This window comes from Corvus brachyrhynchos, unplaced genomic scaffold (assembly GCF_000691975.1).
Source record: "Corvus brachyrhynchos isolate BGI_N302 unplaced genomic scaffold, ASM69197v1 scaffold783, whole genome shotgun sequence".
NCBI classification, from domain to species: Eukaryota; Metazoa; Chordata; class Aves; order Passeriformes; family Corvidae; genus Corvus; species Corvus brachyrhynchos.
In genome coordinates, this window is record NW_008236979.1 from 957,283 (window position 1) to 982,101 (window position 24,819).

At 38.9% G+C, this 24,819-nt stretch overlaps 1 protein-coding gene across 2 annotated transcripts in view; it reads right to left on the reverse strand.

Moving 5' to 3' along the window:
* Nucleotides 1-463: 463 nt before the first annotated feature.
* The window catches only part of GFRA1 (GDNF family receptor alpha 1), a 138,804-nt gene continuing 114,448 nt past the window's right edge, over nt 464-24,819 (reverse strand). For both annotated transcript variants that reach the window (XM_008629375.2, XM_008629376.2), the window contains exons 8-9: nt 8,438-8,494; nt 464-7,735 (exon numbers count right to left, since the gene is read on the reverse strand). In XM_008629375.2, coding sequence (XP_008627597.1) covers nt 7,574-7,735; nt 8,438-8,494 — 219 coding nt within the window. In that variant the 3' untranslated portion in view covers nt 464-7,573. The remainder of the gene's footprint in view (nt 7,736-8,437; nt 8,495-24,819) is intronic.

Sequence of the window (24,819 nt, forward strand, 5' to 3'; positions counted from 1 at the left end):
CCCAGCACACTCTGCATTTCCTAAAATATCCTCCTGCAAATGCTTTTGTCTTCAAAGCCTTTGCAGCTCTTCTGCTGCCATTGTGTGAAAATAGGAGCGAGTCCTTTCTTTCTGGCCTGGCAGGATGAAGGGGTGGGATGGGTGTGGAGGCGTCTGTGCGTGCCAGAGAGTGAACAAGCATGAATAGGGCCAGCTGGCCACTCTCCTGCCTGTCTTTCCATCATTTCCATCTGATACTGCCTGCTCATTTGCAGGCCACATTCACTAACACAAAAAGACTAGGGAGCAAGAAAATGAATAGATATTTAAAGGGAAAAGCTTTATTTCTTATTTTCTTAGATCATGGTAGACTGCAAAACAACAAAAATGAGATCAACCTTGTTTTCCTTTTTTTTTTTTGCCAGTCAAGCTTCCTTTTTTTTTTTTTTTAATAAAACAAAACAGAAGAAAAACAACCAGGAAATTGTTCTCACAAAAACATGCTTTTTAATAAAAAAGAGAATAATGTTTATTGAGAGGGATTGTTTTCTGGATATGTACAATACTAATGCTGGAGGATTATGCTAACAGAAAACGCCAAACATCGTGGATTGACTTCCAAAGTGTGGACAGTCCAAAGAGCAACGTCCTCAGAGCAATGTCTAAGTAAGTCAACAGGAACAAGTGAACAGTGGTTTTGGTTTTTTTTTACAACAAATTACCAGCCATTATGACTGAAGACCTGACACGTAATAACCTGCAGTGAGATGTACAGAAATCCATAAGACAACATAGAATTTACACAAGAAGGTAACTGTTTGTGTAAGAATTTCCTCCAGAAAATGGAAGCATGTTCTAGACAGTTTTGGAAAAAGACAAAGAGAAAAAAAAAAAGGTGAAAGAAAGTGCAGGAAAATACTAACATTGGATATCCTCAGATCACAGTGAACGTCAGTCTTCCTGGGTCCAAATGCTACCTGTTACCTTTATCTTCACCATTTCTGCTTACCCTCAATTAATCGCTTTATCATCACGATGTAAGAAAAATTACTTTTATGTGAGCCTTCCCCTGCTATTTCCTTTTTGCTGCAGCTCTTGTCAACTTGTAGTTTACACAAAAAGTGCAAAATTCAACATACCCTCAGGTGAAAGACACATATACCTTCCCAGCCTGAGCAGTACTAATCACAGCTAATCATTTCAGTACTAGGTAATGCTACCCAAAACATCACACAAACCCTGTCAGAGCAAACTCAGTAGCAATAATTTTGGGGGAGGGGAGAATGTGGAGATTAATAACTGCCACCAGTTAGATTTCCCACATGTTGGAGTGCTTTGAAGCAATTTCTTCCACTGCCTGCATTCTGGATTTATTTCTTGTTCTTATTCAGAAACAATGTAGGGTACTGGGAAGAGGTAAGAGGTTGATTTTAGGCATCACTTCCCAGAGAAGTGGTAATATAAAAATCAAGACCATATTTTTCTTTCAATTTTTACCTGCACTTAGTTTTCTTTTTAAGCAATGTGTGACCCAGCTCAGTCTGGGTTGTGCACCCCCAGCTGCCAGATACAGTCCCCTGTGAGGCTTTGTTCCACCTCTAATAACCCTTACAGACATTCCTTCTGTCTCAACTTTCACTTAAAGGTTAAAGCCTTTGTCTCACCCCAAAACACGCAGAGGATGTCACTGCTAATAACCAGGTCTGGGGATGTGAGGGAGACCCTGTGCTCCCAGCATTTAGGTCAGCATATTCCCAAAAGAATTGCTTCGCTTCTCAAATGGGGGAACAGTTTCCATGGGCTAATCCACAAAGTCAAAGAAAAAACCCATGATTTCTCTGTTTTATCCTCAGTGGGACACACATTTCTCTCTCTCAGCAGTGTGCCTTCTGCAGTATCTCCTGCTAAAATAAATGGTGGTTCCCTAAACAGTAATTTTTGCATCTTCAGGCTTTCTCCTGTTTCTCCACCTTCCTTCTGTCATATATCCTATTCCATAAACATTACCATGAGAGGACCATGATGTGTTAATCTTGTTTTGAAAATTACCCCAGAGTTTCAGTAGATTTGCTGGCTTCTGTGCTTGAAGGACTTTACACCTCCCTGTGGCTCAATACATCTGTGGGGTTTAGCTTTTGTAGCACTTAAGCTTTGACCTAAGGACGAGTGCAGTGGCCAAAATCAACTCCTTACTCAGCTGAAGAGCTGCAGCTAGAGAGCCTGGCATGACTTATTTGCCAGCATGTAGCTCTGACAGGTTTGTTAGTGTGGGATAAGCTTCCCCCCAGCTGGACAAGCCTGAGTGAGGGAGCAGACACAAAAGCTTTGGAGGACAGAAGTCTGTCAGAAGTCAAATATTTTGGTATTTTGGAGGGAGAAATTTGAAGAAAATTGGCCTTAAATCTAGGACTCATTTTCTTCTGGATTCTAGGAAATTCTCCTTCTGACAGATTAAAAAGCAGTGCAAAGGAATTATAGTGTTGGAATCACTACAAGAAGGTGAAAAGGAGCTAAGGTTTGGGTCTTTTAACCTCGGCAACAATCAGCTCTAATTGTATGTATGGCAACAGCTATTGGCACCTGAATAAGATAAAACAGCAGAAACTGCTTTAACTCTGGTTAAATGTGCTCAGAGGACTCTTGTGAGTAGTCTAGACAGTACCAATTTAGAATATCACAGTCTAATACTGGTAAGAAATGGTACTGAGAGATTTGTTGACTCCTTTAAGATTCAGGTAATTTTTAGGCCACATCTTGAATTTGTTGCTCACACTTTCATGAATGATAAAAAGAGATGGAACATCTTGTAGGAGTTGCAGGAGTTGGCTTCTGACTGTTGAGGTGTCCACATCTAATATGCATCTATTAAGTATAAACATTGCCTGGAGGCAAACATAAGAGGAGAACTTGAAGCAAGGGTGTATAAAAGTCAAGATAATATGGAGTTAAAAATGGGAATTCACCATCCTCCCTGATTTTACCTTAAGAACAGGGCCATCAAAATTTCCCAAAGAGAATTCTTACTCTTGTAAGAATTCACTACTTAGTGAGACTTTATCTATTTGACTGAAATTCCAAGTGAAAAATACATTAGAAGTATTTAAATATTTCCAATAGCTTGTAAAGAGTTTGAAAGTTTTCAACCCTATTCAGTACCAAACTAGATTTTAAATTCCATCTGGGGAATAACAACACAATGTTATAGCTTATTCAAGTCAAACCGGTGCTAAAGAGATAAAATGGGAACTTTAAATTTCCTCCCCATTACAGGTGTTCTTAGTTCAGTGGAGACATATTCCTGATCACATCTTTTTTTCCTCAAAAGTGAAGGCTGTAATTAAAAAAGAAAACCAGAAAACTAGCACTGAAGCAAATCTATAAAGTTAAATACTGTAGAGTTGGACAGAATGATCTTCCAAAGTTAAAGAGAAGCTGAAATAGCCAATAATTGAAATGTCACAGGAAGAACTGGCTGCTAAGAAAAACCAAATATTTAAAGATGAGAAATATTTAACAAGTCACTGGATTAATTTCTCTGCCAAGTTCATCAGAACCAAACATATTTCTATTTGATGTCAGGGACATCAGGTACAGTCTGACTAACCTCATGGGCATAAAACAACCCTGGAGGCCTCTAGCCCAGAACACTTTTAATGCAGAACAGTTTAAAGCAGAAAGAAAGAATGTCAGTGAACATATATTTTTCAGTGAGGTAGATCCACCTTGGTATTGAAGACAAAGAATTACATTTTACAAAAGAAAGTTGTAATTGTTGTATGAATAACTGCTTGTCAGAGACACTCCTGTCACATGACACACATAAGATTTATGTCCCTTCAGGGAGCTGTTCTGAGTTTTGCTCTTCTCCTTCACTGGTTTCTCACCATCTTTACTCCATGGAAATATCATAGTGATTAGCCAACAATTGCAAATTTTAATTAAATTGAGATTTCAAGGTGATTCCTGCTCTGTTTTCTTCATCTCCAGCCTAATTGCACAAGCTTAACAAAAGTAGATACTTTCATGTTTTCAGTCTGCTGATTCGAACTGCAAGAAATTGTGAACACTCATATTAAAAATGCTGGGTCTTGGAGGGACATAATTTCCTTGGGGAAAAAAAAAAGAAAAAAGCCTGGGAATAGGTCTCCAGACAAAGTCTGTCATTCTTTGAAATTAATAAGAATTCCACTTCCTCCTAATTCTTCCTACCTCATCCGCATCCTCTTGAGGGAGCTGGGATCTCAGGGAGCCAGGTCAATGATGCAAGGGATGCACCCCTCACCTCTGACCAAATCCCTGCATGGTCACTCCTTGGGGCTGCTGCCCGTGGGTGGTGTCACCACCCACACTGGGGCAAGGGAAACCCTCAGCTGCTGTTATTTTTGCCAATATCTGAAAGGTTCACCTTCAGTGCCTCTTTCACTGGAATAGCTTGTGGAATTAAGACTGCAAAACCTCAGCCATATATTTCAGTTCAGTCTGAATTTTACCTTTGTGTGCACTACTTTTAAAAAGAAGCATAAACATGCTATCAATAATACTAATGACAATGGCTGTTCCAGTACAAGATGATTTGGATATGTTTATGGTAGCCCATGATTTAATTTACATACAACTGAACTGGTTAGATTTACAACTGGAACAGTAGATCATCTCTATGTACATCTTTTTTTGGACAGCCTCTATACTATTGTTATATGGATAAAATGAATCTTTCAAAGGATATATAAAGCCCAGCCTAAGCTTGTTAATTAAGCACTCAACACATGATATTTTAGTGACTGAAAGAGGAAAAAAATTAAACAATTTATGTAATTCAGTACTGCAGCAAATGACTGCATTGACAAGGTCACCATGCTAAACTGACATCATCCACACCACATCCAACTTTGAAAAATCCTCCATTGTTTGCATGGTGATGACTGTAAAGGGCTTTTCTTTTCCTTTCTGCCTGTTCAATAAGCAATTAAATTTTTTAAATTAGCACTTCAGTGTACTTTTAATTTACAGGACAAAAAGCTTAAGTACTCTGTTGAGCTTTTTTGGCTACCTGTAAAAACTACAATTTTTTCCTCTACTACATCTGAATTTTATTTCCAAAGGTAACTCTCATTGACTCAGATAACCAGCAGTTTCTTTTGTAATCAAAAGCTCATTAGGTTGTTATTTACAGTATAAGTGATCAATAGTTTTTATTCTGGATCAGACAGTGTCAAAGCATTCTAATAATTGGTATTAAATGTAAGAGAGATACTGTAACCAAACCAAACATTAAAAAAATTTTCAAAAAGTATATACTATACTGGGAGATTATTAAAATTCCCGATACTGCCTAAAATGTTTAATGTGCTGAATACAAATGATATTTTAAAGAAAGCTTTGTGGATCAAAGATGAATTTAATAATCATAATGTTTAGGAATTTGTTTTGAAAATATTTTTAATTAGATAATGTCAGACTTCTGAATTACAATGCTATGTTCATTAGCATTTCAATAGGTTATACTATCAACTCCTTTTGACATAAAAGAATTTGATTCATTTTTAAAATCATGAATCTCATAATCTTTTTTCTGCTGCCCCTGGTTTTCAATAATTTGATTATCTTCTACAAGAAGCGCAACAGGAACCACATGGGCTTTGCTGGTAATGATGGTCTATATATCTCTTCTCTGAAAGCAGCTCTGCTGCCTTGGAAAGTAATTTGCAGTTTCTTATCAACACAGAATTAAAAAGTAATATTGTCTAATTTGTTATGTTCAGTGGCACAGAATATTGTAGAATTCTATCACATACAAATCGCTTTGAAACCTGTATTATGTGACCATAATCAGGAGTACATAAATGAATTTCAAAAATTATGGAAGTGTTTATTATTAGCCAAGAAAAATCTCAAAAGATGAACTTGTCAATAGGTTTAATAATCTCTTAGCAAGATGTGTATTTTGCACACTCAAACCTCAGTGCAGTTATAAAATAGTAATTTGTACTTCATAGTTGTATTGCAAATAACTGATCTGGACATTTCAGAGCAGGACAGGGCATAATTGTGTAAGTCTCAGAGTAAATCTCTACATCCAACATGATGAACTCCTTGCTTGCAGAAGTTATCTTCTACTTCCAATAGGAACAGAAACTGATTACTGTTGATCACTTAGACATAACTGCTTGTAACAGTCAACAAGCCATCACAGTAAGGTATAAAGACAGCCCTTAGGAGAAATGCTGCCTATCTGATGACATTTAAAGCTTTAAAGAATTCCTTCTAGATACTGTGGGAAACCATAATGAACCAGCACAGGATGCCAATGTCACTGAGTGAGAACCGAGTGATTAAATCATGTCTACTGGTAATATCACCATCCAAACCATTAAATTAGTTTATGGAGCTGGTCTTGCAAACAGTTCATCATGTCAGCAATGCCAAGGTCTGCGGTAGGAACTACCAGGGTGAGATAAGCCTGTCACATGGGTACATGTGCATGATGCTGCCTTGTAACTGGATCAACCATCCTTCTGTGTTGATTTTAGCAGTTCTAAGAAACAAAACACAATTTAAATGTTATCCTACTACCTCTTGGCCCTCTACAATGTTTTGATAGGAGAAGTAAGGCATGAAGTTCCTGTAGCTTTTTGATCTGACATTATCAGGTATGTATAAACAGATGATGACTTTAGTTTTAGTAGAGCAAATAAATTGTATGTAATTTTTTTATTAAACAAAGAGTATAATAACTGGACTATATTATCACAATGGAAGCATAAAAGACCATAGACTGTACAGCTGAAACCCTGTAGCAAAATTTTTTCCGCATATTTAAAGAAAGGTATCTTTATCAAGCTTTCACAATGGCTGCTTCTTGCTAATTTAAGGAATCTTCACTCTTGTTAAGGCTAGATGATTATAATTAAAAGATAAATGTACTGTTAGAAGGTTCTACGCCACACTCTATTTTTATGAGAATTTAACTGAAAGACATACATTACACCTGTATGTGAATTATAATGGCTTCTCAGCAGGGAACGCAGAATCACTTACAGTACATAAACATTTAGAGAGGAAAATGCTAACACACTGAAAGAGTTTAACATCAGTAGCGATTTATCAAATGAAGAAGTTTCATAAAGTCCATTTTCTGGGAGAACATTCACCATTAGACAAAAGCCTGGCATCCTTGATAGTCTGAAGTTCAATCAATTTGAAAACCAAAACCATTCAATGAGATAAACAAGATCTTAAGAAAACTGTCATCTTCTTTCTCAGGTAAAAGCCAGAATTAAAATAATAATTATTAAAATAATCCAACCAGGTCGCTTTACAGGCAAATTTACACACTGTCTCTTTAAAACACTGCATGCCCAAAAAGCCTTTTGGGTTTGGAATGTAGCACTGCACCAAGTATTTCACAAAGCCTCTAAATATCACAAGAAGCTTTTTTTTAGAGAGAAAAAAAATAAAATTCCAGCTGAGACTGTTCTAGCAGGAGTGCCTCAGCTTAGCTCCCAGACCTGGAATTCCAGATAAACAACAGAGGACAGCAAACAGATTTTTTTTTTTGATTATTTTTTTTTTAACACGTCCTTTTGTAATGCAGCTACAAGACGACTGATGAGCTTAGGGACAAAATGAGTGAGAGTGCAAGTGTCATCAGGGTGAGCTGTGTGCTTAGATAGAAGCTGGTAGGAAGAGCCAGGGAATTCTCTGCAGATATGTGACTGGTGGAGACTCCCGCTGTGTTGTCCTTCCCGAGAGCATTCTGCAAGATACAACACCTGCCTTGGTCACCATTACAACATTTTCACTGCAAAGTATTTAAGTCTACATCATGAAATGCTTTTGTTTGCTCATGTCCCACCCTCCACTGATACCTATACATCAATCTCATAAAAGGAAAGATAAAAAAGGCATCAAAACAGATGTCAAAATGACAGTATTTTGAAATTAGTTAACATCAGTACTGCACACTTCAAAAAAGAGAAGAAAGTATTAAAAAATGCTTACTTTAGCAATGCTTCTGTGTGTAAAAGTATGGCATTTCTTTAGGGATCCATGTTTATCATGCCAGCTTATTTTATAACAGCAAAAGCAGGACCCCCAGAGAAACTTCACCTTCTGCACAGTCAACAGAACAACTTTGTTTGACAAGTTATTTCTGGATAACAATAAAAAAAACTAAATCCTTGGGTGCAGATTATTAAATAAGTATCCTTGCTAGGTGCAATGGTGATTACTATGGGATCTCCCTAAACATGTGTTGTACAGCTACTGAAATATAAAATCAGCAGAGGACACTTTGAGCCCAGCTCTGAACTTCTAAGATCATTCTTTAATCCATTATGATATCCAAACATAACAAAACTGACAAGACATGTGTGAGGTAGCCCATGATAATCTTGACAGAACATCTTTTCTTATGGGGAGGCATGTGTGCTGTGAAATATCCAAGATCCACACTCACCTCATTAAGACAGAGCTCTGTATCTACAGATTCATTGGATTTTCGCTTTTTCTGTGCCTATGAACAAATAGAAAATTTATTCCCTGTGAAATTTATACATCCAGCAGCACAAAGCACTTAGATATTTGCATCGGTTGTCATAATCCTTATAATTTTGACAGTGATTTGCACATGATTAGCAAATAAACTCCAAATGTAACTGCATGTTTTCCAATAACATTCACATTCTCATTTGAATTTACAGCAAAATTTCAAACAGTCAGCTAAGGGTACTTAGTAATTACAATGATGAGTGCCATCAGCTGTAGAGAACATGTTATCTTCTGTGGCCACTTAAAAATGGTGCTGGATATTCATGAGAAGAAATTAAATATGACAGTTAATAATTACCATAATACCACTGCATATTAACAAATAATCTATGATATGCCCCAGTTTTAGGAAAATATGCAACACTGGAGTATTTTATCCTTAATGATTCTTGCAATTTTCCCAGCTATTATGATAAAAATACAAATACTGTTTTAGTATATTTCATGGCTGCCAGAGAACCTCTTCTACAAAGCTGCAAGAAGAACACTGACTCAAGCAAGAAGCACTTCAGGTGGTATGATCCAAAATGGCAGCAGCAGCCTGCACTCTGTCCAGCAGCAGGAGGTGTTTAATACTTCCATTCCTCAAGTGAACAAGTCTGGGCTGGGCATTTTCTGCTTTTCTTCAAGAGCAGTACTAATCCCCATGGTGTGGAAGGAGCTCCCAGGAAACAGTGCTATGGTTAACTTGAGCACTTCAGTGGTTCTCAGTATCAGTTTGTTCTTTGCATATTCCAGAAACAAACCCAGCACCCTTTTTCAGGAGGTAACTGGGCTAAAGTAAATCAGTTCTTCTAACAGAAGACTTGGGTTTACAAAACTGCTGACTGCACTGGGCACATCTGATGCTTCTACCTGGAAGTTTTGTTGGACCTGCAACTTATTTACTGCAGAAAAACGAAGATCTGAATCTCACAGCGCTGCATTCATTTTACACTGCAGAATCTCACTGGTTTAGGCAGTGATGGCCTGGACTAAAGCTGATGTGAGAAGGTGCTGAGCAGTCTGATTTTATGCCCTCAAAAGATTCAGTTCCACATACAGCTATTCTACTCCGTATCTGAGAGCCACTGGTTCTGCCAACGGATACAAAATAGTCTTTGACCTAATTACTGATTTTAGAAACCAAATGAAGGAACTGAACTTCTTGTTAGGAAACACATTCTCTGCTTTTGATGATACATGAACATATTACAGACAACTGAAAAAGTGAAACAGCTGGGATTTAAGAGAAAGACAGCTCAGCTATAGTAAGAATACATACTGAATATATGTTGATAGTTTTCATATATATGAGAAAACAATAGCTCAATTTATTAATAAATACCCTCCATAAAATTTCCTTCTTATATACCCTTTCTACTAATTAGTACCATTAAAGTGGTTATGGTAAGCATAAATTTAACTGTCTAAATGGAAAAATAAGTGCCTGGAAGTAAATTTGCAACAAAAAGAAACATCACAGTGAAGCCTTCCTGCCCTGTTTGTAGTGGATAGGAAACTTCTTTTAAAGGCAACTGGGTAGCTTAACTCCTCAATGGCTGGCTCCAAGGAAACAGGTAAAGAAGGAGAAACTAGATTTAAATCCTGATTTTCTTACATCCATAATACCCACACTACCTTGACTTGAAATGTGAGGCTTCAGATAAAGCCTCTGGATCAGAGGTTCAGTTCCTGACAGTGTAAACTCTAAGGATCATACAAGCGTCATGTTTCTCAGTTTGTCACTCATTGCTAACTTTCCTATTCCCACAAGTGTCTCTTTATTGGAAACACTGTGCTTTGCTGCCTACATCTCCTGTGGATTCATGGCACTGTGCTAACTACAGGTCTACAACTGGTAGTTGGTCTCAACACCAAAGTTAGAATTTATAATCCTTTTGTACTGTGTTTATCAAATGAGAAAAGAGAAAAATATCATTATTTTGCCTCTATGCAGTAAAGTCTTCCTTTACTTACTTCAGCCTGAAAAACAATGGAGTGCAGCAGCTAAAACATATTTACCTCTGAGAACACTATTTTAAGGGTAAAATCAACAGCTAGAAAAAGAACCACCATAAAAAACCTCTTTTCAACCATTTTGATAAACATTCACTGGTTTTCTTTTGGAAAGTGATACTTCTCTGCACCCATATACTTAGTGTAGATATTGTAACATCAACAACACTTATTCACATGCATCCTCTATTATATTGTCCTCCTCTCTTACCACTGAAAAGCAATTTTAATAATCAGGCAGGCTTTTCCCTTATCAAAACAGAAAGGACAGTATCTTCTATTTAAAAATACAACAAAAATGCAACCTCTTATTGGGAGGATGGCAAAGGGAGAGAAAAAACTGTCATTTTGAGGATGAGATGAGACATTATCTGCCAAGTTCAAATTGGAAGAGTACATTTTTAGTGTTGAGTTATAAACCAGTGAGAATGGGTTATAATGGAAATACTGGCATAGGCTGCACTACTGGAATACAACAGTACATCACTAAATCACAAGTAATGGGATAAAAAACCCAAACCTGCATGCTGAAGAGAGTGCTATAGAACGTGTATGTCCTTTACTTACAACTCAAGGGGAAAATTCTTCCTGCCCTGCTCCTGGGCAGAAACAGCTCTACACGTGGCAGAACTCTTTGTGCTACAGTGAGTGAACATCTTATCGGAGCTTTAAAAAAATCAGGGTTTGGAGGTTATGCTGATAGCCCTGGTGGAAATACACCCAGACTGGGAGACATGCCTTTGAATTAAAGAGGATGTCTTCTGCTGTTGGATATTTTCCTTTCCAACATCTTCCATTATCCTAAAAACTCAAGAGAAATCAACGTCCATCACGTACAGCTGCAGACAATTCTGGAATAACTGCACCATCACTTAATTTGGGAATTGAGAGCTGTTCATTATGCAAGATGCCAAGGATTCACTGCCAATCCCATCTCAGGCATCCAGCTTGCCTACCAAGGAGGCAAGAAGGTGTTTTCAAATGTTCTAGAAGTACCTAACTCCACAGGAGTAAAAGAGCACACTCAAATGGCTAAGTTGTCTGTATTCAAATTTGTATTCTTTTAAAAATTTATTGCAAAGTTGTTATCTGGTGACAGAAAGATCTATGGGGATTCCATCATTAAATAAAAAGACAAGTAGGGCTGGGCTGATAAAAATAACTTTTAAAAAAAGTGAAAGAAAATCAGCTTAAAATTAGTGGCTAAGAAAGACATATGAGTTCTTTTCTACTGAGGAAAAATACCATTTGCTAATGACTTACTTAATGACACAATGAGCTGTGACATATCTGAGACTGTAAAACAAAGTTGCATAAGATGGGTTGACACTTACTCCTGCTTTGCAGGGAACTGTAATTCATTAATGTGAGCTACTCTGATGAAGCTGCATCCATACAGCCAACAGGCTTGAACTCACTTATGCTTTTACATTTTTTAAAAATGAACATCTGCTTTCCCAGAGAATCTTCTCACTGTATCAGCACAAGCAACAGATGATATTTAGAGATAATTGTATTTAAGTACCTCCTGACGAGCTTCAGTATCATGTCTGCTAGTCACGTACAAGCCTTGTTTTGGTCTGAAAACCCTTAGCTTTCAATATCAGAACTAAAATATTGGACATAGTCAAGGGCTGATAGAGCAACAAACAACATGTCCAGAAAAAAAAAATTCTTATTACGAGAAGCAAAATTTTACTTCTTTCTTTCCTAGAAAGAAAGTTAAATCAGGGCCAGAAGAAGAGGTTTTCTGAAATGAGAAGGAAATATTGCTTATAGAGGTGTTTCTCCTTCAGAAGTCTGTGTGGACCTCCATGTTTCCTTCTGATCCCAATGCATCCTACATGAGTTCAATTGCATGTCCCTAATTAGTCTTCTCTTGCCCTGCACCTAATAATTAGCATAAGATCCTCCTAAAGTAACTCCCTTCTTTCCACCCCCAAATCCCTCTAGATCCATCCTTTGCAAATACCATAGCCCTGAGTTTATGCCCAGAAATGCTATCTTGCCATTATGCATCCAGTTTTTGCAAATCACAGCCCTGCATGGTTAATACACGCATTGAACACTGCAGCAGTCTCACGAGGAGTCAGTACACACATTCATGGCTGTCTACCAGCAGTATTTTTGTATGTTCACTACAGCATGAATTTCTGTTATTCACAGCAAGGAAAAGTTCTGACTGGGGATGTCTCCAAATGGAGGTGAGCTTTAATTTGGAGGGAGGGAAGGGAAGAAGAAGGATGTAAAGGGAGCTGAATGCATTGGCTCTGAAAGCAAACAGGCACAGAGTGCCAGAATTCAGAACCCAGCCCCTTTCTTTAGCCATGGATTAATGAGCTTTATGGAGGGTATTGCTTCGACAGGGAGAGGCAACAGAAGCATCATTAGGACAGGTATCTGCTATCTAGGCTGTTTATACAGCTGATCTTAATGAGTGAGCCCTTGTCCTCTCCTGAGATCCTGGTTAGTTATGCCCATATTAACAAGCCTTTCTGAAGAAGAGGGACACATCTCCCAGGATGCATCCTTGAAATGACCACGCTTCTAACAAATAAGGGTGTTTGTTCTTTTTGCTCTTCTCCTGTGTTGATTAGAGAGATTTACTATGCAACTAACCTGTTTTTCCCAATAGCAGGACACAAACAATAAGCTGAGAAATACACAGACTGAAAAAATGCAATCAGTTTAACTCTTCTGTGCTCACTAAATGGATGGTGCATCTACCACACCTGTCAATAGTATTTTCTTATTAGCACAGGAGTACTATGCCACACTGGAGTATAATTACTTTCAACAGGGAAGATAAGAAACGTGTGGGTCACAGACACAGGGTACAATTCAGCATGGGGTAATCCTGAAACCTGTACCATCCATCCAGAGTGCAGAGCTATTTAAGCTATAAAAACAAGCAGCTCTGCACAGTCCTATAACAAAGCAGCCAGATCTTTTTTCTGCTTCTTTTTTTTTTCCTCTCTGCTGAGTCAACCCTCAAGACACAAGCTTGGGGCATGAAATTATCAATTGTCATTCGGCATAAAAGCACTACAGTTCTGTCATGGCACTTTGTACAGAGAAGAAAGTATCTTCTAGAAACAAGCATCATGAAGACATTACTGGCACTATGCTCCAGAGCTACAGAGGTAACACCCAGCACAGACAGAAGAAAACCACAAGTTTTTTAGCTGAGAGACATTAAATAAAGTAAACCAAGCATCCCGTTGTGCCCATATATGCACTGGGAAAACACACACTAAGGGTTTTTTTACAGCATTCCCCTTATCCCTCAACATTAATAAATTCGTGCTGGATTTGATGACTTAAACATGAGAAACAAGAAACAGAGAGCAACCTTAAAGCAGGGAAGTTTGTTTTCTGGACAGGAAAGAGAAAAAGGGATGGCGGGCCTCCTGAGATTATTTTCGTGGCTTCCTCCAGGAGGAAAGTGGTTGAAAAGAAGTCCTCACCCCAGAGCAGTCTAGAGGAATCCTCTGGGAGAGGGGCTGGAACAAACGTAGGTCCTTCTTCTGCTAAAGCCAGCTTCCAGCTCTTCAGCCACCAACAAGGGAGAACTGCCCCGTCCTTCTGGAACTGGGCTGGGAACAGCATCTCCTTCCCAGACCACAGAGTAACAACGTGAATCAAATCAGCTCTGGTCTAACAGACACTTGGGGCTCCTGACAGATGCAGATGGAAACACACATAGCAGCAGACATCACTTCAGAAATCTAAGAAACGGGCTGAAGAGCTGATAAAAGTCTGGTAGGGATAGAGGAAAAACTCCCTTCAACTTCTTCAATTTGTGAATTGTTAGAAAATTTGATTGAAGGGTAAGAACTGGAAGTAATCCTCCCAAAAGGAGCTGAAAAGAGTGTGGAAGGAAGGAAGGATGACCTATATGATATTAATTATTGCTGGACCATTCCCAGATCCTTATGTTAATAAACATAAGACCTCATTAAGCTCCATCTCTCACTGCACTTATATGGCTGGGATAACATAGCACAAAAATCGCCTAACAGCAATCTTAAAGATTTTATAAAAAACAGATCCTATCAGAAACACCAAACTGATCAAACAGCTTACAAGGACCAGACACAGAGATCTTCAAATATTTATTTCAAGCAATTAGTCTCCCAGTGAGCATAGCACAAAATATGACACTCAGCCAAGACAACTGAGCTGACTTACCTTTCATGGCAGTACAGTAACTTGCTAACAATTTTGTTTTCATCTTCAGTCATTCATTTAGCTGAGTAAAATGAATTTCTATAGTCCCAGATTCTTGCTTCCTATTTTTAGGGGATATTATGCAATTCTCCTAATATGGTCTTTTTATGGATTTGCCGCAAGCAAATATTTTTGCATTAAGAAGGGCAGAGAAGGAAACAGAATACTAAAAAGCAGAGACTGAATAAGTTTTATTAGGTTAATATCTCAACATCTCAGGCTGCCTAGGTTGTTGAGTTTTTTCTTTAGTTATAAAACTAAACATCCATGTAATCCAAAGTTGAGTTGTTTTGGATTTTATTATTAAAATGCATTTCCCTAGTGATTCACCACAGAGATCAACCCAGTGCCACGGACAGCAGGTACAGGTAGCATCTGGCTGCTGAGCAGCACCTGAAGAAAAGCAGCAGGAACACAAAGCCATTGCAGTCTCAGTTAAAAGACCTACTCAGCTTTTAATTTTTAAGAAAGGCAAGTAATTGAAGCACTAGAGATCCCACAACACTTCTCCATGCTGGTGTGAGTGGCCTCGCATGTCCAAATACACAAACGAAGTTGTTCAGCTTGGCAGCAGGTGAAGTTCCTGCCTCCAGGACTGGGCTGGGCTGTGGTGCGCTGGAGTGTGGTGGTGGGAACACTCCCGAGCAGCTGTGAGCCACAGCTACTGCGGGACCACCTCAGCCTGCACGGTGCAACGAGCCTTGGAAAGAGGCACCACATCCATGTGCCTGCAGGGCTTCTCCAGGGCAGCAACACCTCGAGGTGCTCCAGGACAGGCAGAATTCCCTGTGCCTGCTCCTCGCCGGAGAGTCCCCTCCACTGCAGTCACACACCAGCACACTGTGCAGCCAGGACCCTGCTAAGGGAGCCTCCACAGCCGAAAGCAGAGCTGCAGGAGGGCAGCTCAGCAGGGATGCTCGGCCTCATGAGACTCCCAGCTCGGAGCTGGCGGAAGGTGGAAGGGATTAAGCAAACAAGGTCAGGCGCTGCCTCCGCCCGCCGGCAGCAGGACCAGGGGTGCTGGTCTGTGCTTCTGCAGCTGCAAGGGAAGATCAGGCAAGCTTGCTTGAACACCAGTCTGCATGGGGCCCCGAGCTCAGCACGACACGAAGCTTCCCTTCGTGCTATGCCAACCTTGAGCAACTGGGATTACTGCTGGTTTTCTGAGCACCGCGCTCACTCATAAATTTTAAAAGAGAAGGCAAGGGGACGACCATGAACATCTGCTTTTTGTTAAGTGCCTAAAAATGTTAAGGACTTTCTATTAACAGTACGTGTATGGACGTGTGTATTGTGAGTACTGGCATGGTTACACAGAGAAAAATAACACGGAGAGCCTTAAAAGGGTGAAAACACTTCAGGTAAGAAGTGACTTTTGCTGCAATTACAGAGAGGCAAAAGCAAAGGCTACAATAAAGTAACAATGAAGTAACCTTGAACACAAAGGCAAAAGAAACCAGTTAGCTGAGCAGCCACCCCACAGCCGTGCCCTCCCTGCCTCTGTTTAGTTTGCACATTTCAAGCACAATGTATTTATTTCCACAGTGGCGTGGTGGTGTACCCAAGTCCCACTAAATCATGGCATGATTCACAGGCTAGTTCTTTTCTTTTAAAGTAATCCACTCTTGAACAGCTGTGATTTGGATTAATTAGTGAATTTTGCATTTTTGGCACAATCTGCTCTCCAGAAGTGCCACTGAAATAAAAAATTAAAGCATTCTCTCCCTTCTCTAATCCTGTAGCTGAATTTTGCAGGTGCACAGATGTATCCTCAGAACTGGCAGGGCTGCAATTGTAGTGAATGTGCTGCAGTACTTGTCTCAGTCCCTTTCTAGCACTGACAATACCATTTAGAATAAAAAATAAAACATTTTTTTAAATAGTGGAATTAAATCTAGCAAGGTGAGTATTTAAAAAAAACCCAACAGGTTATGGTAAATTGTGGCTTTGATAGGCAGCTATGCCTCAAGAATTCAGCAAGAACCATAACATGAAAATTTTCACCCAAATAATTAATGTTTTGGATTTTTTTAATATGAAATGCAAGACAACTTCAAGCATAGCTGCTAGCAATGTCCATGACAGACTATTTTTATTTTCATTAGAATAAAAGCCTTTAAAAGTGTGTAGGAAGGTGTTCAAATTTACTGCTAGCATTTCTTTTTAGTAAAATCTGATAGCCTTTTAATTTCTAAAAGTGAATTAATATCATACAATTTGGACTACTGCCATTTTATTTTCTAAGGCAAGCATATTTTTCAACATATTTAAGTCATGACTGAAAAAGAAAATATCCAACTGGTCTCGTCCACAGATTTCCATTAGCTAAGCTAGACCTTGGTTTGTCCTGTCAGCTTCCTAAATGTTATTAAAAGGCCCTTGCAAAATGGGTCTTAAAACTCAATACTTGCGAGAGACTTTGAGGTAGCATCCAACATTCATTCTCCCCTTGCTGAAGTGAGTGACGGAGAGAAAAATCACCCCTTCTCAGAAATACTATCAGTGAAACCCTGACAGTAATTCTCTTTAATGGGCTATCCTACAGTGGACCATACTTTAATGGATGGTATTAGAGTGGCCTTCCTCATATCCCTGATTTACACATGAACGATGCTCTCACAAGCAGCCACACTGTAATTAATGAAGCTATTCAAAAAAGCAGAGAAACTCTTGTAGCAGATCTCTGCAGAATCGTGGCATTATTAGAAAGGTGCCTTATTCTTTACTGTCCTGATCCCACCACACCAACAGGAATTTTTCCACTTGCCAGGCAGTACCAACTGAAAATCAGAAGTAACTTCCTAATATCATCTGCATACATGGCCTCAAATTTGGGAAGTAAGAAGTATGGAGGATTTTTTTCCATCACTGAAACAATTTGTTAGACACAGAAAGAATGTTAGATGTTTAACAATTATAACCCTGTTAAAACAAAACTGTGCCTATAATGACCAGATTATGCAAATAATTATCAGATTATGCAAAATTGTATTCACAGGATATAATCCTTTGTTTCATCCCACAAGTTCTTCACAGAAGGACAGAAGGCTTAAATTTATGTTTACATTTAATAAGCTGGAAAATAAAAACAGATGAATGCTAATAATGTCACTAACGCAGATCAACAACATCACTTTGGGTATATTTTGAAACATTTCCATACTAAACTGGAAGAAGCTTTAGAAGCTTAATTGTGACTAGTTTGCCTACTTTTTGAAGAATTATATTGTGGTAGACTGGATAGTTCAGGGGATTATTAATGGGACATACAGACTTAAATTCCAAGGTAGCTAGTTTAATCTAGCTCAGGTCAGTACTGAAAACTATTCTGTTGTATTTTTGAAATGAGGAGGTGGTTCTGAAGCACTCCAAGAGGACAGGTTCAATGCACAAAAGTGGCACTAATTTGCACCTCAGGCAGTGCACTTCATCAAAGAGACTGAGGAATTACTGGGGTATAGGTTTGTAAGGTCGGAAAGCATGCAGGATGTTTTCCCATGCCCTTCACTTCCCTTTCTGTGAGATGAGCTGTTGTGTTACAAAGGGGCAGTCCCACTCTGTCCTCAGATTTTTCTAAATCTACTGCACACCCTACAAGAAAAATCTTGAAGGTGCCCTCTGCCACCAAATTTTACTATCCTTTAATGGAACTCAAGAGAGAGATTAGAAGGTTTCACCTAGAAAAACATCTTAGGAGTGCTATCTGAAGAGAATCTTGATTGATGATGGTTGGCAGCAAATATTTCCCTGAGTGCATAATGGTTTTATTAATAGTTCTGGACTGAGCTGAAGCAAGTAGAAAACAGACCAAGTGAGGGGTGTTTTTTTATGATCTGCCTACTCAGATGCATCTAATCCTCACTAGCATCAGCTCTGTCTTCCTAGCAAGTTTCAGTGTCAATACATTGTCATCAAGTATCCAGAGAGGAAGCATTAAAAAAACACCCACAACTCCGTGTGTGCCAACCATAGCAGCAACATGGCTTCCTGTGTTACTCCTACCTACAGAGCAGAGGGTGGAAAGTCACAAGGATGACAGCACTGCTAGAAATGAGGGATGGTTGTGATGCAGACAGTGCCTACTGTGTATTAACATACGCTACTGTATATGGACACCAGCGCTGATACCGCACTATTGAACAGTCCCAGTCAGAAGTGAATTTAATGGGATTAAGAGATGCCTTGTTCACTGGCCAAGATGGCCTAAGCCTCTCTAGTGTTTGAGGACAGCATCCTTAAAAGGGATTTGGGATCTCACTGTGCTGCTCCCATTCAGTGACCGCTTGAACAGCACGAGACATCCCATCGCTGAGATGCTGTGCACAGATGAATGTAACTGCACTCCAGCAAGCTCTGCACAGAACAAAGGGCAGCAGATGATGAACGAGGACTTGCAGAGCACATATGAGCAGATGTGTCTCGCTGGCGTGGAGATTATGGGGAGCTGAAGCTTTGCCAGTTGCTCTGTTTAGATGTCCATGAAGCACCAGAGTCCAGCCCCCTGTTACAGGGACATAAGGCAGCACAACTTGCATTTCAGGGCCTGTGCCTGTGACATGGACCCAGTTCAGCTCCCAGAGAACAGAGCTCTCTCTTTTACTGAGGGCACTCACCAAAGAGCTACACTGATACTAAATATAACATGAGCCACCAGCCTGAAGGTGAAAACCCTCTGCCTAATTAATTATTCCTAAGTATCCTCATTAAGCTGTTCTCTGGGTATAGACAGAGTGTGTTTTTTACCTAAACCTGCTTAGTTGTGCCTACGACAATCTGAATTTTTTCTCTGCATATAACCATGACTGAGTGCTTAGGAATAATCAGGAAATCTTAATCAAAATTAACAGGGGTTGGGTAAACTCTTGATGAGAGCAGGATTCTGCAAACATTTGCAAGAATTTCTCAAAGTTCAAAACCACTATGAAAAAAAGGGATAATTATTTCCTACTGAATTTGCATTTGGATTCTGAAACTGTATGCAAGCAGCTAGGTCCCTGAAGGAGCAGATCCCTAAATTGGCCCTGAGAACCAGACAAGTGCAGTGCATACACGACTGATGCGTGCAGAACAGCACTCCAACACAGAAATCATTACAGACCAGCCAAGATGCATGCAGCTGGTAACTGACTACGTTTCCTGCAGAAGGTGAGCCATTGTAAAAGCCATATGGAACACTGTTCATCAGCAAAGTTCTGACCAAACCCCCTTTTATTGCATTTGTGCAGGCGCAAATTTAGGAATGGGTTTTCACGGATTCTTGTAACTGCTTTGCTCTCGTCTGTGCACACCTGATTTATATGGCCATTTATCCAACCCTCTGCACAGATTAGGTACTTAGGGCTGCAGGTAGCTATTTGGAGCCTACCTGGTACATGTCTTACCTGCCACACACGTAACAAATTCAAATGCACACATTTCAAATCTGAGCATGAATTCAGAGCATCCAAACGTTTAGGGTCATGTGGTAATGCGTAACTTGCCTTGAATCAGAGGCTACTTGAGGCTTCTGAAAATGTCAATCTGGAAAACTACAGCACCATGTAATGCAGCATTTACTAAATTACTGCCTGAATACCTAATTCCGTTTTAAGAAAGACATGAGGGAGGATAATCCTATAATTCTTTAGGAAACATGCTGAGTGAACCTACGAAAAATATTCTATGTTACGCACATCAGTCTATTTACCTGTGACTCATAAAAAGAGCAAAGCACGCAGGAGGGCTTAACCTGAGGAGGGATTATTAGGCCAAGTTCACTGATTAGGAACAGGACTTGGTGTGAAATAGTTAGGCTCACCTCCAAAGCACAGACTAAAATAAACATTTTGAACTCCTATTGATTTTGACAGCAAGGAACTGAAATGGGTGACAGTGTCTCATGTTCTGGAACGCAACAGCAAATTGAAAAATGCTGTAGAGTAGATGGTTGGAGGCTACATAAAGATCTATTATTTAGGTAAGACAGCTGATCAGGACTCATAAGGATAAAGATTAAATAGGAGATAAAGGGTGTGATTTATTCCAAGTATTTGATTACTAGTGTACAGTAAGTAGAGTTACAGACTGTAAGTAAAATGAGCAGACAGGGTAAGGGCAGAACAAAAATTTATGTTCAGCTGTTTTGTTATCATTAATGGTTTTTTTATTAAGAGTATAGATTAGCCAATTTGGTTAAAAGATTGTGTTTCATTTTCTGTCCTATAAACTTGGTTTGATTACTTGAAAAATTAATGAATGCTATGGAAAAGGTTCCAAATTTTAGCTCTTCAGCATTGTACTATTTGTGCAGCTATGCTGCCTCGTCAGCAATGTATGGGTTGGAATGATTACTTATTACTGCATTCTAATTTCCACTGGGCTTTTCTATATTTCATTTTCTGGTGGTAACACAGAATAAACTACTCCTAAAACGTCTTCTTTATTACTCCTGAAATGATTTTGATCTTATCTGCCACATGGCAACTGAGAGTCTGGGTAGTTTATTTTTTAAGAATGTTAGTTTCTGGGTTGCACAGAAATATCAAAGAATGATGTGCATGTATGTAAGGGGTAATGAATAATTACAATGTACACTTAAGGATAATTGCAATTCATACAACTGTGGAGCTACTCCCTTTTTACAAGTGTATAAACAAAAGCAGACTTTGATTAGGTCGTGTGATTGCCTCCTTAAAATCAAATGACTTTATATGCATAAACATACTTCAGGTACTTGGGTTTGCTGTTGGCAGAGGAAGGCAATGAATCCTCCTTAATCAAGGATAAGGAAGCAGGATTGATTCAGACATTTTACCCAAATCAAAATGCAGACTTCAATCTCAACTGGACCCCAGTATGGCCACCACCCTCCTTTGCCTTTCCCTGCTGTGCCTTCTAGGGCAGCCCAGCCAGTGATGGCATGGAAAGTACTCCAGGACCATAAAGGCTCAACATCCCTCCAGCTCAGTGGTGCAGATTTTCATGGTTTTTCCCCCTTAATCTGCATTTAGCCATTAAATCATTGGAGGGAATACACAAAAATAATATAAATTAATTTCATAGCAGATTAAGCCTATGAGGCTGTTGAGTGTTCAAACATTACAGAATGGATCTGCAAGAAGAAAGGACAAAACAACCCAAACCAAAAGAAAAGAAAACAAACAAACAAACAAACCACACAACATGGAAAAACAACAAAAACAAACCAAGCAAACAAAAACAGACAGGAAAAGGATCTAATGAAGACTAACGGCTAACTGGAAGTGAGGTTTCAGAGATGCTGTAGATATGCCAGTGAGCATAAGACCATGAACTCTAATCAACACTTTTCTGTAGGATTAGACAAAATACAATCAAACATTTGTCCCAAAAAAGAGCACAGGTTTGCTGTGCTCTAAGAAATAGATAGCTCATCTATGGAAATAACCTGCTGATCATTAAGAAAGTGTCCAACAGTTCTGCAACAATCAGACTTCAAGAGCCATCAAGGGTGACAGTAAATGAGAAAATTATAGCACAATCTGAATGTAGTTCCCATCTGTGAGCTCTTCTCTACCCACTCATATACCAAGGACTCACAGAAATACCAGGGAACACTTTTGGGAAACGACTCTGGGGCAGGCAGCCCCACACCCCTACTCCAGGATCTAGGACCATTTCTCCCACCTCTGAGGATTTCAGGGAACATAACTAGAGATGAGGCAAACCCCTTGACTCTGCATCAGGACTGTGCACCACTCATCAGGATCCCTCTCTGTTAGTGAGCCTTCTCCCCCAGGGAACGAGGAAATTGTACAACAAGTTGCTACCCTGCTCCCCTAAATTGTCACCCCCTCTACACCATCCCCCTCCAAGTGGGAGAAGGCAGGTAATTCATAGAACTGTATGCATCTGGGACTAAAATGCTTCACTATCCAGAATTTTTCAGCCTCCACACTGTCATTTGTCCTAAGCCGTCACGCTACAAAACAAAACCGTCAATGCCACTTCAATAAAAGTGTTTAAAAGGACATTTCAATTATAGAAGTCTGGTGAAATCCTTCTGCTTGCCTAGGAAAGAACAATTCTTTGCAAAAATGGCAGAATTGATAAAGATTTTATTTGTTAAATTTTGATATATTCTGGCGACTGCTGAGCTATTTTTATACCTTAGCAAGAAACATCTCTTTATTGACAACTGTATTCATTATCTGATATAACACCAGTCTTTTACTTTGGTTTTCCTCATGAATCTCTGTGGATATATTTTTTTGAGGATAACCTAGTGCATTAACACAGTTTATAACAGTAAAATATTTATTGTTTCTAAAGCACAATGTGGTTTTCAGAAAAAATGAAGGCTATAAGGTGATAGCTGCACTAAAGTTAACAGCAATTCACTAGGTTTTTAAGGCCAAGAGTATCTTTTCATTATGAGTTTCTGGAATAACTAGTATGATGGGATTTTGGTGCATAATAAGGACTCCTTGAAAGCTATTCCTGTTTAAAAAAAAAAGTGTTCAAGATTTCAAGGCTTCTGCTCTTGATTTCAAGGCTTCTACTCTTGATTTCTTTTCCATTAGAAACCTAGTGGCACAATCCCTTTTGCCTCCTTGCTTTGCAACAGGGTCAGCCTGCTGGCGTAACCAGAGCCACTTTCACTCCAGCAAGTACAGATGGGAGCAGAGACATGACTAAAACCTAATATTTGCTAATAGCAAACAATATGTCTTAAACAAAGCGCTTTGTCAGGTCCCATAAAGGCACAATATATTCTGAACTCTGCTTCCAAAGACAATATGATTAAACATGTACCATCGCAATGCAATGACCCAGAATTTTTATTGGTAGTAGTTAGGCCTTAAAATTAATTTATAATACTGTACTCCTTTTTATGGCTGTTTTTTGCAGACTGTAGTGAGCTATCTGTTTTAAAAGGGAAATACATGATGGACTAGGTATTTGATTGAGAACTAGAGCTGGCTGACATTAGGAATACCTTTAATATGATGAAGAACCACATAAAGTAATAATAAGGGCTATGAACAGTTTGATTTGGCTTATCTGATGTGATCCAATTTTCTGATTCTGGTTTATTCTAGCACTTTTGCATTTTTGTGGTATTTTTATAAGAGGATGCTCATGTGAAACATAGAAACGACTGTGGCTTAGGGGAACACTGCAAATGCAAATCTGCTTTTAGTACCAATAATTTGCAAAATTTTTTCTGAGGATAGAAACTATAATCTGTCCATAGAAATTTCAATTTTCTGTAAAGGTGTGCAGTGCCTTTTCATAAAGCTGTATTTTTGTAAGTCATTAAATTGGTTCTTAGTAACCTCATACTCATTTTCAATTGAACAATTATTAAACTATAAAACAAAATTGCACAATTCCTAAAACTGTAGTCTGGAGTTTTACAGTCTGCTATAAAGTGCTGCATTATTATAATACACCAAAGATGCTCAGACTATTACAACTTTTTTTTTTTTAAATGAACCATAAAAAATTTTATCATTGATGAAATAATTCTAAAGTATTGTGCTCTTCAACAGTATACAAGCACAGTATTTTGGTCTCATGAAAAGCATGCTAATCAAAAAACCACAATTTAAACTGTAATTCTAATATGCAACATAAACCATGTCACTTTCTTTCAGTAATAGGAGTTTATTACACCCAACTTCAAACATTAAAAATCAGAGTATTGATCATTAAATATAAGGTCCAGTCTTACAGAGAGATCTTCATGCCAAAGAGACTGAGTGTTAAGCAGTGTAATAACTGGTGATAACATCAGAGATGTGATGACTTTCCTGTTGTGAAGTTTTAGCCTGTATTTCACTCCACAAATCACGACTGATCTTGTAAGGGGGCCTGATGTTCAACTCAGAAGTTCAACCAAGCCCGGTAAATGAGAACAATTTTCTCCTGACTACTGATGGCTGATGTGTCATAGCAACACTGACAGTGATATGATGCATCTGCACTATCGGGTTTGATCCTTGGCTACATCCTCACACTGTTCCTCGCTGTTCAAAAGAGAGGCAAAGGACTCCCTGTACTTAGAAATTAATCAGCTGTATGAATCACGTCTATAACTTC